General features: G+C 47.5%; 1 protein-coding gene across 3 annotated transcripts in view; it reads right to left on the bottom strand.

Moving 5' to 3' along the window:
* abcc5 (ATP-binding cassette, sub-family C (CFTR/MRP), member 5) overlaps nt 1-12462 on the bottom strand; it is a 32384-nt gene that overhangs the window by 15791 nt on the left and 4131 nt on the right. For all 3 annotated transcript variants that reach the window (XM_084949802.1, XM_084949801.1, XM_084949803.1), the window contains 14 exons: nt 12280-12387; nt 12008-12171; nt 11154-11352; nt 10973-11044; nt 10758-10882; nt 10560-10632; nt 10275-10478; nt 10002-10145; nt 6720-6813; nt 6425-6594; nt 6192-6338; nt 5935-6064; nt 5572-5854; nt 5308-5494 (listed from right to left, as the gene is read on the bottom strand). In XM_084949802.1, the coding sequence (XP_084805928.1) occupies nt 5308-5494; nt 5572-5854; nt 5935-6064; nt 6192-6338; nt 6425-6594; nt 6720-6813; nt 10002-10145; nt 10275-10478; nt 10560-10632; nt 10758-10882; nt 10973-11044; nt 11154-11352; nt 12008-12171; nt 12280-12387 (2100 nt within the window). The remainder of the gene's footprint in view (nt 1-5307; nt 5495-5571; nt 5855-5934; nt 6065-6191; nt 6339-6424; nt 6595-6719; nt 6814-10001; nt 10146-10274; nt 10479-10559; nt 10633-10757; nt 10883-10972; nt 11045-11153; nt 11353-12007; nt 12172-12279; nt 12388-12462) is intronic.

Genomic DNA, 12462 nt, shown 5'->3' with positions numbered 1-12462 from the left:
CAGCTTCTGTCAGTCTGACCCAGGGCAGCTGTGGCTACAACTGTAGCTGCCTCCACCAGTGATTTGGAGTTGAGTTATTTGTAGATGGGTCCCTGATCTTGTGAATTGTATTAGCAGCTTGTTGCTGACGCTGTGCTAACAGTTCTGTGGAATTTTCCTCTATGTTTTGCTTTATCTCTTTCTTGATTTGGTCTTTTGTTTCTTTTTTATTCAGACAGCTCAGGTTTAACCTGCAACAGGTGTTTCTACGCCTACTATTTAGATTTAGCTTTAAATGAATGGCACAATGATCAGAAATATCCGCCACTCCAATTGTGCATTCAGTTACTCTGTGTAGATCCCATCTGTTCATTAAGTCAATTCTTGAGTAAGTGTTGTGAGTCTTTGAGTAGTGTGTATATTCATTATCCAGCGGGTGATGTTGCCTCCATACATCTACCATTCCCTGCTCCTTCATACAGGTATTAACCATTCTCTCCAGGCTGTTTTTGCTTCTATTTGTGCTTGTCGATCAATCCTATGGTCGAATAGCACATTAAAGTCTCCTGCACACAGCACAGTCCCTGCAGATTCTGACATGACTGTTGTCAGCAGTCTTCACGTTTTGTTGGTTGCTCTCAGGGGGGATATAGAGATTGATTAGTGTCACCACCTCCCCTTCTAGTTTACCTCTTACAATAATGTATCTCCCTCGCTGTCCCGAATTTCTTTAGAACATTCAAAATTAACTGAATTTTTAATAAGTATTGCTACCATAGTAAGAATTTCTGAACCCAAATTTCTTTGATTTATCATGCTCTTCCTGTGACAGATGTGTTTCCTGTAGATATATTACATTGGCATTAAGCTTTCTCATTTTAAGTATCACTTTACTTCTTTTAATCGACATTCATCCCATTGACATTCATTGACACCAGTGTTATATTCCTCATCTTTTCACTGTTAAGTTTTGTTTTATTTTTGGCTTATCACTATCATAGCATCCCACACTAACTCTAAGAACTTGGAACAAGATAACAAGGAACTTAAAAGAAACTGAAAATACGTATTTCTTACCCACAGCGGCCCTTTGTTTCGGGGGGTATATCCCTTTCAGATTAGGGGCCCCTGTGAGATCCAACCTAGGTTCCTAAATAAAAGAAAGAAAGTAACCTACCACTTTCCGGTCTAGCTTGCCTTTGAAAACAATAAAGTAATGAACCTTTAGTTTCTGAATTCTGCTGTTCAATCATTTCCACCGGATTGAAATGTTTGTATCCTCGCTTATAAGTTCTTGGTGTTAGATCGCTGCCATGCTAATGCTTTTTGCAGTCGCTCCTCCAGCATCGCGCTTTCCCCGCTGCGGCACCTGCACCTGTATTCCTCTCCTCCTTAGCTCCTCCGCCGCCGCTGTCGTATGTCCTGACACCACTCTCCCACTGGATCCTGATTTTGGTTAGGGGCGTCTGGAAGCGAATTCCTCTCTCTTTTAAGGCTTTCTTAATTCCAGCGTATTCCTTCCTATTTTGAATAACGTCGGTAGCGTAGTCACAATCAAAGAAAAGCTGCTTATCCTGATGTACAACTTTTTTCTTCCACGCTGCCTTCAGCACCATCTCCTTGGTTGACAACTGAAGAAAACTGACCACCACCGATCACGGAGGTTTTTCTAGCTTGCAAAGAAAAGCGTCTGGACTTCTTTAAGTTGCTTGAAGACGTTTCACCTCTCATCCGAGAAGCTTCTTCAGTTCTAAGATCAAATGGTGGAGAGTCCCAGATTTAAACCTAGTGGGAGTTTCCCCCCACAGAGGGACAAAGGACCCCCTGATGATCCTCTAATCGCCTGAGCCAAGGTGTGAAACTGGGTGTGGGTCCCAATCAGCCAGGGTTTCGGGTGTGTTCATTGTGAAACCTGGCCCCACCTTATCATGCGAATTCCTGAGGTCAGATGGCCCAGGATGTGAGTGGGCGTTAAGGCGTCTGGGAAGGGATCTCAAAACTGGATTATAGATGGCAGACAGTTGGTGTCGTAAACCACCGCCTCTGTTCAAAGATGGTCGCTCACAGTGGACATAGATGCTTCTTTCACTCCTCTTTCAAACCATCTGTCCTCTCTGTCCAAAATGTGAACATTGGCATCCTCGAAAGAGTGACCTTTGACCTTTAGATGCAGATGGACTGCTGAGTCTTGTCCTGTGGAGGTGGCTCTTCTGTGTTGTGCCATGCGCTTGTGAAGTGGCTGTTTGGTCTCTCCTTAGACTATTGATATTAACATAAGCTGTTAAGACTCGACTGTACACTGTGTTCGTGTTTCCTCTGAAACGATAAACTCCGCTGGAGCAGCCTTTCAACGCCTCTCTCTGTCTCTCACTAGCAAAGTTGACCCAGACAACAAACTAGAGATGGCACGATACCACTTTTTTATGTCCGATACCGATATCATAAATTTGGATATCTGCCGATACCAATATGAATCCGATATAGTGTTTTTTAATCAATAAAACTGTTTTTTTTTTATATCTTGCTGCATTTTGTATAAGTTCATACTCAAGTTTAAATAAACAACAACACTAAAGCTATTCTGTTATACCTGCATGTAAAAAACACACTGCACCCAAAATCTTTCATAGTTCAGCAACACTGATCAATCTAATAAACTTAAACCTGCTCCATCCTCCCTATTCTGGTATTTTAAAGAGTACTTAGCAGAAATATTAAACAACTAATAGGGCTGCAAACTCCCAGCAAAAAAAAAAGAAATAAAAAATAGGGAACCACCCCCCACCCTCCACCTCATGATGCTTAATCGACGTAATCAACTTTAATTTGATGCAGTGTGAAAAAAATGCACAGAAACAAATTATTTTTCAAGAATAATTAAATAGATTCAACATCTTTCTTCAACAGAACTGCAGACTGCACAGATGGTTCCCAAAGGAAAAAGTACTATAGCTTACTAGGGTATATTAGACTTAACAGTTACTATATATAGTAATGGACTTCTATATATTTGACATCAGATTAAAACTTTGGGTGTAAGATTCAGATAATTATTTATTAAAAGCTCGACATTTTAAATGAGAATAAGAAAGAAAAGTATGTCTTTGTGCCCCCTTTTCCCTGTTCACGCTGTCATGGTTGGCTGTGTGGCAGGCAGGCAAGCAGGAGTGGTGGACCCAAAATGCAGAACTCAGACACGGAAGTGAGACTTAAAGCGCAGCTTTATTGCTGGGAGAAACCTCGTACTAAATAAACTCACTAAAAGACAAACAAAGGTCGTAACAGCCGAACTGAGGACTGAAACACTAGAAACGAAACACTAAACTGGAGCAGGTGACTAAACACTAGAAACACAGAAGCAGAACACACAGCTAGTTGAGGGTACGACGCGACACTGACACAGAGAAACACAGGGCTTAAATACACAGACGGCAGTAATCAAGGGATGAGAGACAGGAGGGGAACACACCTGGGAGAAATCACAGCTGACGAGACAGGGGAAACGTAAACTGAGCACACTCACATACGACACAGACCTTCACAATAAAACAGGAAACTCAGACACAGGGAACCAGACAAGATGCTGAACTGAACAGACAGATTCACAAACAGACGGGGTGACACCATAGACAGACAGAGATACAGACGCAGACTCAGAGGCAGACCGAATATAACACGTAGAATTCAAACAATAATAATCATCATCATAATAAACTAGAAAATGATAATAATAAACTTAAAGCGCTGGGTCACCGACCCAGGACCATGACACATGCCCTATCGGCCCCCTGGCTAAACTTTGCTAGATCCGCCCCTGCACAGTTACCAGCCGTCGGCTACGTAGAAAAAGATCCTGGTGTAGAAAGTAATATTAAATAAATTCTAACAACAGATTATCGAGCTTAAACGTGCTGCTGCTGTTCAGCCGCTGGTTTTCTCTTTCTGGCGCGAAGTGGGCGATAAACAAGCAAGAGAGACGGACTCGCGACAGAAAAGCCGATCAGCTGATCATTGATCAGTTTCATGATTGAAGTAGCAGCAGGAGAGGGAGAGAGAGAGGCAGTCGCTCCATATATCGGTTGTTAAGCTTAACGCGGGAATGCTTTACAAACATTCAGAGATGAACTTACACACTTGCTTTACTTCTCTCTGGGATCACTTCCTCTGAGTTTGGTAGTGAGGCTACAAATACACACAGCCGCTCTATCAGGTGACCACACTGCTGCGACGTGCTACGGTTATGAGCCGAGTTACGCTGTGTCGCAAGTTTTGTGAGGTGCTTTTTTGATATTTAATGGATCGGATTACATTTTTTATTTCTCTCTGATATCCGATCCAGTAATTTAAGTCAGTATCGGACCGATACCGATACGTAATATCGGATCGGTCCATCTCTACAACAAAGTAAAGCTAGTTTTCAGCTACGAGCCCGACACGAACCCGACGTATTAGCCAGAGGTCCCTTTACTACGGTTCGGAGCCGCGGACCTGTTTTATATACGCGTCGAATAGTTTTCTATACGAGATCGCTGCAAAAAGTGCAGCCTTACCTAATGTCCACCTACTGTTACTCATTTATGTTAAGATTTAAACATCTAGTTGGTGTTGGTATTGAGAGTAACCTTCAGTAACAGTAATAAATCACACAGCAATGGTACATTCATGTGGTTGTAAACAGCATGATAATATATTAAGTAATCCAAAGTATTCAGAATACATTACTCTCATTGAGTAACGTAACGGAATACTTTACAAAATACATTTTGGAGCATGTAATCTGTAGTGGAATACATTTTAAAAGTAACCTTCCCAACACTGCGTACAGTCTTGGACCAGAACATCCTGTGTAGGGGTCTGAAACTGAAAGAATTTCCAGAGTCTGTAAGGAGCAGCGGGCCAAAATCCTCCTGAGCTATGTGCAAACCCGCTCTCCAACTACAAGCATCACTGCTGTGCACCAACAGGCTTTCTCCACCAAGTACTACGTCATATTTTACTTTGGCTGACTTCACTCAGTGATATGCAGATCAAATAATTATTTCCCTCACAGTGTTTAAACTGAGCTCTCACGTTTCTCTCACTGAAGCTGCAGGTTTCCGTAGTCTGGTTTGTGCTTCAGCACATCAGCTTCAGTCGAACCAGCCGCGAGCACAGCGCCAACAGTGCAGCTGGCTGTCTTCACAGAGTGCTCTCTGACAGCAGCTTAGCATCGATCTCGACTCTAACTGTGGGTCATTTTCATGACCTGGACGACGGTTAGACATTACTCCACTGGTGACCAGTAACGCCGTCGCATCACATCTGCAAAGGTTTAAATGTTAAAGTTACCTGGACGGCGTAGGAGATGGCGAGGCCGGCGTAGGCAGGGGAGATCTTTCCATGCATCACAACCATCATCAGAGCTGTGATGCTGATCAGAGCCACGCTGATGATGTCCAGGCGCACAGCCAGCCACCGCATCGCACAGCTGAAGAGGTAGAACGGGGCCTGGTTCTGGTCCAGCAACACCTGGTACCTGGAAACAACAGCACACAGTCAGCGGTCAGAACTACATCCTGGACGTCGGAGTGGGTCATTCGGTCCGACCCACACCTGTGCAGGAAGTCGCGGCCTCGATCATAGGCCTGCAGCGTGGCCAGGCCGTGGATGCTGGAGGTGATGTGGGACATGAAGGGAGACATCGTCACATTGTCCAGCCGCTTCAGCTCTCGTATGAAGACCCTGGAGATGCTGTGGAGCACCGCAAAGAGCAGGACCAGAGGACCCACCGCCACCAGGAACCACGGGAAAACACAGCTGATCACGCCCAGGCAGAAGAAGACCAGGATCACGTTCTGGATGAACATCTCCGCTTGGAACGGCAGACGAGTGTCGACTAGATGGAAACAGAGGAGACGGGACTCGGTTAGACCCTGGACCCGAACGGCAGCTCAGACCCTCCAGTCCCACCGTCACCTTCATCCATGTCCTTGGAGAAGCGGTTGAGGAGACGTCCCGTGGGAGTCGTGTCAAAGAACTTCATGGGGCAGCGCAGGATCTTATGGAAGAGCTCGTCATGCAGCTTAGAGGAAGCTCGCAGGGTTCCCTGAGGAGAGACCACAAACACCACGCTGTAACAACAGGCTCGCTGTAACCACGGTAACCAGTATTTTACAAGCAGGCTGATAGCAACTGCAGCAACAGGCCGGAGGGGACCTGGGCTGAACTCTGACCTTGACAAAGGCGACCCCTCTGATGAGTTTGAAGAGCAACATGACTCCCATGGAGGAGGCGTAAATGGCGGCATATTGTTGCATCATGGGATTATCTCTCATGCTGATACTCACCGCTGAACTGTTGCCAAGGGTTACCGTGGTGTTCTGGGAAAAACGGAGAAAGAGGAGTCAGAGGGAGAGCAGGGAACAGGAGGAGACGAGAGGCGGAGAGCAGAGAGGAGGAGACGCACCCCGCTGCCCTGATTGATCCAGTAACTGAGCCACCAATGGCAGAAGGCAGAGCTTCCCACATTCAGGACAAACAGGGCCACAATCAGCAGGCAGGAGGCGGAGCCACCACATGCTGACATGTACACCTGGAACACAGGCCACACCACGGCCCCGTACTGCTGCTCCTCCCCTTTAGGGTCACATGACCAGGAAATGGGACAGAAACAGAGACAGAAGGTCCCTCGTTTAATTTACCTGAACGCTGTGTTCTCTGTCACTAAGAAACTTTCAATAGAGCGGATTAAAAAATCCTACCGTTGTCCTTGACGACCGGGATGTTCTTCTTCAGTGATCCTGGTTTAGTGTCTGCTGGTTTCCTCTGAGAGCTGCCATTCTTCCTGCTCGGAGCCTGAAACAGGTGAGACAGAGACAGAGACATGTGAGCTGCAGTCAGGTGAGACAGAGACAGCTGAAATACAGGTGAGATGCAGACAGGTGAGACAGGTGAGATACAGACAAGTGAGAAAGACAGGTGAGACAGAAGCAGGTGAGATACAGACAGGTGAAACAGTCATGTTAGATACAGACTGAGGAGACAGGTGAGATACAGACAGGTGAGAAAGACAGGTAAGATGCAGACAGGTGAGACAGAGACATTTGAGATACAGACAGGTGAGACAGGTGAGATACAGACAGGTGAGACACAGACAGGTGAGAAAGACAGGTTAGATACAGACTACAGACAGGTGAGATCCAGATAGGTGAGATGCAGACAGGTGAGAAAGACGGTTGACAGGCGACAGTGAGACAGACAGGCGAGAAATAGACAGGTGAGACAGGTGAGATACAGACAGGTGAGACAGACAGGCGAGAAATAGACAGGTGAGATAAAGACAGGTGAGAAAGACGGTTGAGATACAGTCTACAGACAGGCGAGATACAGGCAGGCGAGATACAGGCAGGTGAGACAGATGAGACAGAGACAGGTGAGACAGATGGGTGAGAAATAGACAGGTGAGACAGGTGAGATACAGACAGGTGAGAAAGACGGTTGAGATACAGACAGGTGAGACAGGTGAGATACAGACAGGCGAGATCCAGACAGGTGAGACAGAGACAGGTGAGATCCAGACAGGTGAGACAGGTGAGACAGAGACATGTGAGATACAGACAGATAAGACAGGTGAGATACAGACAGGTGAGACAGACAGGCGAGAAATAGACAGGTGAGACAGGTGAGATACAGACAGGTGAGAAAGACGGATGAGATAGAGACTACAGACAGGCGAGATACAGACAGGCGAGATACAGACAGGTGAGACAGGTGAGACAGAGACAGGTGAGATACAGGCAGGTGAGACAGGTGAGACAGAGACAGGTGAGACAGAGACATGTGAGATACAGACAGATAAGACAGGTGAGATACAGACAGGTGAGACAGACAGGCGAGAAACAGACAGGTGAGATACAGACAGGTGAGAAAGACGGTTGAGATACAGACTACAGACAGGCGAGATACAGACAGGTGAGACAGAGACATGTGAGATACAGACAGATAAGACAGGTGAGATACAGACAGGTGAGACAGACAGGCGAGATACAGACAGGCGAGATACAGACAGGTGAGACAGAGACAGGTGAGATCCAGAAAGGTGAGACAGGTGAGACAGAGACATGTGAGATACAGACAGGTGAGATACAGACAGCTGAAATGCAGACAGGTGAGACAGAGACATGTGAGATACAGACAGATAAGACAGGTGAGATACAGACAGGTGAGACAGACAGGCGAGAAATAGACAGGTGAGACAGGTGAGATACAGACAGGTGAGAAAGACGGTTGAGATACAGACTACAGACAGGCGAGATACAGATAGGTGAGACAGGTGAGGCAGAGACAGGCGAGATACAGACAGGTGAGACAGATGAGACAGAGACAGGTGAGACAGAGACATTTGAGATACAGACAGGTGAGACAGGTGAGATACAGACAGGTGAGAAAGACAGGTTAGATACAGACTACAGACAGGCGAGATCCAGATAGGTGAGATGCAGACAGGTGAGACAGAGACAGGTGAGATCCAGATAGGTGAGACAGGTGAGACAGAGACAGGTGAGATACAGACAGGTGAGATACAGACAGGTGAGACAGAGACAGGTGAGATACAGACAGGTGAGATACAGACAGGTGAAATGCAGACAGGTGAGACAGAGACATGTGAGATACAGACAGATAAGACAGGTGAGATACAGACAGGTGAGACAGACAGGCGAGAAAGACGGTTGAGATACAGACTACAGACAGGTGAGATACAGGCAGGTGAGACAGGTGAGACAGAGACAGGTGAGATACAGGCAGGTGAGACAGAGACATGTGAGATACAGACAGATAAGACAGGTGAGATACAAAAAGGTGAGACAGACAGGCGAGAAATAGACAGGTGAGATACAGACAGGTGAGACAGGTGAGACAGAGACAGGTGAGATACAGGCAGGTGAGAAAGACGGTTGAGATACAGACTACAGACAGGCGAGATACAGACAGGTGAGACAGAGACAGGTGAGATCCAGAAAGGTGAGACAGGTGAGACAGAGACATGTGAGATACAGACAGGTGAGATACAGACAGCTGAAATGCAGACAGGTGAGACAGAGACATGTGAGATACAGACAGATAAGACAGGTGAGATACAGACAGGTGAGACAGACAGGCGAGAAATAGACAGGTGAGACAGGTGAGATACAGACAGGTGAGAAAGACGGTTGAGATACAGACTACAGACAGGCGAGATACAGACAGGTGAGACAGGTGAGACAGAGACAGGCGAGATACAGACAGGTGAGACAGGTGAGACAGAGACATTTGAGATACAGACAGGTGAGACAGGTGAGATACAGACAGGTGAGAAAGACAGGTTAGATACAGACTACAGACAGGCGAGATCCAGATAGGTGAGATGCAGACAGGTGAGACAGAGACAGGTGAGATCCAGATAGGTGAGACAGGTGAGACAGAGACAGGTGAGATACAGACAGGTGAGATACAGACAGGTGAGACAGAGACATGTGAGATACAGACAGATAAGACAGGTGAGATACAGACAGGTGAGACAGACAGGCGAGAAAGACGGTTGAGATACAGACTACAGACAGGTGAGATACAGGCAGGTGAGACAGGTGAGACAGAGACAGGTGAGATACAGGCAGGTGAGACAGAGACATGTGAGATACAGACAGATAAGACAGAGACAGGTGAGATCCAGATAGGTGAGACAGGTGAGACAGAGACAGGTGAGATACAGACAGGTGAGATACAGACAGGTGAGACAGAGACAGGTGAGATACAGAAAGGTGAGACAGACAGGCGAGAAATAGACAGGTGAGATACAGACAGGTGAGAAAGACGGTTGAGATACAGACTACAGACAGGCGAGATACAGACAGGCGAGATACAGGCAGGTGAGACAGGTGAGACAGAGACAGGTGAGATACAGGCAGGTGAGAAAGACGGTTGAGATACAGACTACAGACAGGCGAGATACAGACAGGCGAGATACAGACAGATGAGACAGAGACAGGTGAGATACAGGCAGGTACCTCAATGTGTGGTTTGTCTCCGAGCAGGAAGAGGTTAAACATGGCGGCATAGTCTCCACTGAGTTTCATCAGGTTGTCATGGTTACCCTGCTCCACGATACTCCCCTCCCTCATCAAGATGACATCATCACAGTCCACCAGATACTGCCCCCCCCCCCCCCCCCCCCCCCCCACACACACACACACACACACACACACACACACACACACACACACAGGTCATCTCCATGGTAACCACCTGCAGAAAAGCTCAGTGGTGGCGAGGATGCTCACCTGCAGCTGGTGGGTGACGAAGATGACGGTCTTGTGGCGAAGCTGCTTCCTTATGGCGTTGTGGAAGATGTGGCTGGCCACATGGGTGTCGAGGGCGCTCAGCGGGTCGTCCAGGATGTAAACATCCCGGTCACTGTAGAGGGCGCGGGCCAAGCTGATTCGCTGCCGCTGCCCACCACTCAGGTTGGCGCCACGCTCTCCGATCTGATTGGAGGAAAACAGCAACATAAAACGACGCATCCAGAGCCTTCTATCTACACACAGGTACACAGGAAGTGATGTCACCTCTGTGAGGTCAGCGCTGGGCAGAAGAGCGAGGTCGGTTCTGAGGCAGCAGGCGCTGATGACAGACTGATATCTGCAGAGAGGGGGCGGAGTTAGTGTGGAACAACAGAAGGGCTTCTGTTGACTGGGTGATGTCACTTCCTGTTTGGCGCCCAGCTCAGTGTGTCAGTGTGTGATGTGCAGGTGTCTCTGCCTCACCTGTCCTCCTGATACTCCAGCCCAAAAAGGATGTTGTCTCTGAGCGTGGCGTTCAGGATCCAGGCCTGCTGGGCCACGTACGCCAGCCTTCCTTTGACCGCCACGCTGCCCTCCAGCACCGTCATCTGCCAACACATCAATGTTTAATAATGGACCGATAATGGCCAACAACCAACACTGATCACCATGGCAACAGCAGGGAAAGGAGACATCACCTGTCCCAAGATGGCTGAAACCAGCGAGGTTTTTCCACTGCCGACACTTCCACAGACGCCAAGCAGCTTCCCCTGAGCAGACAGACAGACAGGTGTGAGTGATGTCCCACCCCCACTCAGGCTCAGATGCTACTGATGCCACGCCCCCACTCGGGCTAAGGTGTGACTGATTGGTGGATACCTGCTGGATGCTCAGGTTTATGTTGTGCAGCGTGCTCTGCAGGCGCTGAGGGATGGAGGGGGTGGGCAGCAATGGAGGACACGCCTCCCCGTCTTCCTCCTCCTCCGGACTTCTCTCCTCTCCTCCTTCTCTTCCTCTCAGCAGGGAGTCCTTCACCTCCTCCTTGTCCTGCTCCTGGATGACGGCCGAGTCTCTGCACCTGGACACCAGCAAACACACACCTGAGTGCATCAGCGATCAGGGCAGATCACTTAGTGAACTTAGTGAAACTTAAAAGAGTGTGTTTAATATATAAAGTCTTACACTCCCTTGCTCCACCACCACTAAAGCAGTTCATTAGGCATAAAGAAAGCTCAGACAGGACCACTCGAGCTACAATCCGAGGAGACTTGTTTATACCCCACAGACGGACAGCATTTGGGCAGAACGTCCTCTCTGTTAAGGGCGGCCATCTGTGGAACAGTCTTCCTCAACCCATTAGAGAATGCTCTACACTCAATTTGTTTAAGGCAAAGGTTAAAAACTGGTTATGGACAAATCAAGTGTGTGATCATGTATGAGTTGTATAGTTTTAATGTTTTATTTGGGAACAGAATGGTGTGTATGTGTAAGTTTGGTGATGGAGTTTTTATTATCAATGAATGATGAATTTTTATGAATTATTATGTCTATTTTTTTATGTTTAAGGACAACAGATGGAAATTAGCCTTTGGCTATAATCTGGCATGTTTACATTCATGTAATTTTTTTTTTTTTTTTTTACATTTACGTTCATTAACATGCACTGTCCTAAATAAATAAATATAAATATATAAATATCAATACAGCTGATCAACACGAGCTCGTGGGTTTACTTTTCTCTCTGTCGGTGTCTGCTGGCCCCTCCCACACTCGGACTGGGCTGAGCGCTCTGTCCGCCTCCTTCCCACGCCAGACTGGCACCGCTAATCTCCACGGCAACCTGAGGGTTGACAGGCAGCGCTCGGACCCCATCGACCTCAGGCAACAGGAAGAGACTCTGAGGAAGGAGGGCAGGGCATAGATGAGATCAGGAGGCACAGGTGTGTGCAGGTGTTCCTGTGAACATGCAGTATGCAGGCGTAGGTGCACGAAGTCAATAACCAACCTTGAATCTTTCCACAGCAACGGAGGCCTCGGACAGCGACTTGACAGAAAATGGTGTGACCTTCAGGGCAAAGGTCATGGCGTTAAACACCGTTACCACGGTGAAGGCCTGGATGGGTAACGGGAAAGGGCATCTGTTATCATACCAGACTGTCAACAGGTAACCGACACAGAGAGGACATGA

This window comes from Perissodus microlepis, chromosome 14, assembly GCF_051167445.1.
Source record: "Perissodus microlepis isolate ML-2025 ecotype Zambia chromosome 14, ASM5116744v1, whole genome shotgun sequence".
NCBI classification, from domain to species: Eukaryota; Metazoa; Chordata; class Actinopteri; order Cichliformes; family Cichlidae; genus Perissodus; species Perissodus microlepis.
This window is presented reverse-complemented; position numbering and strand designations above follow the sequence as displayed.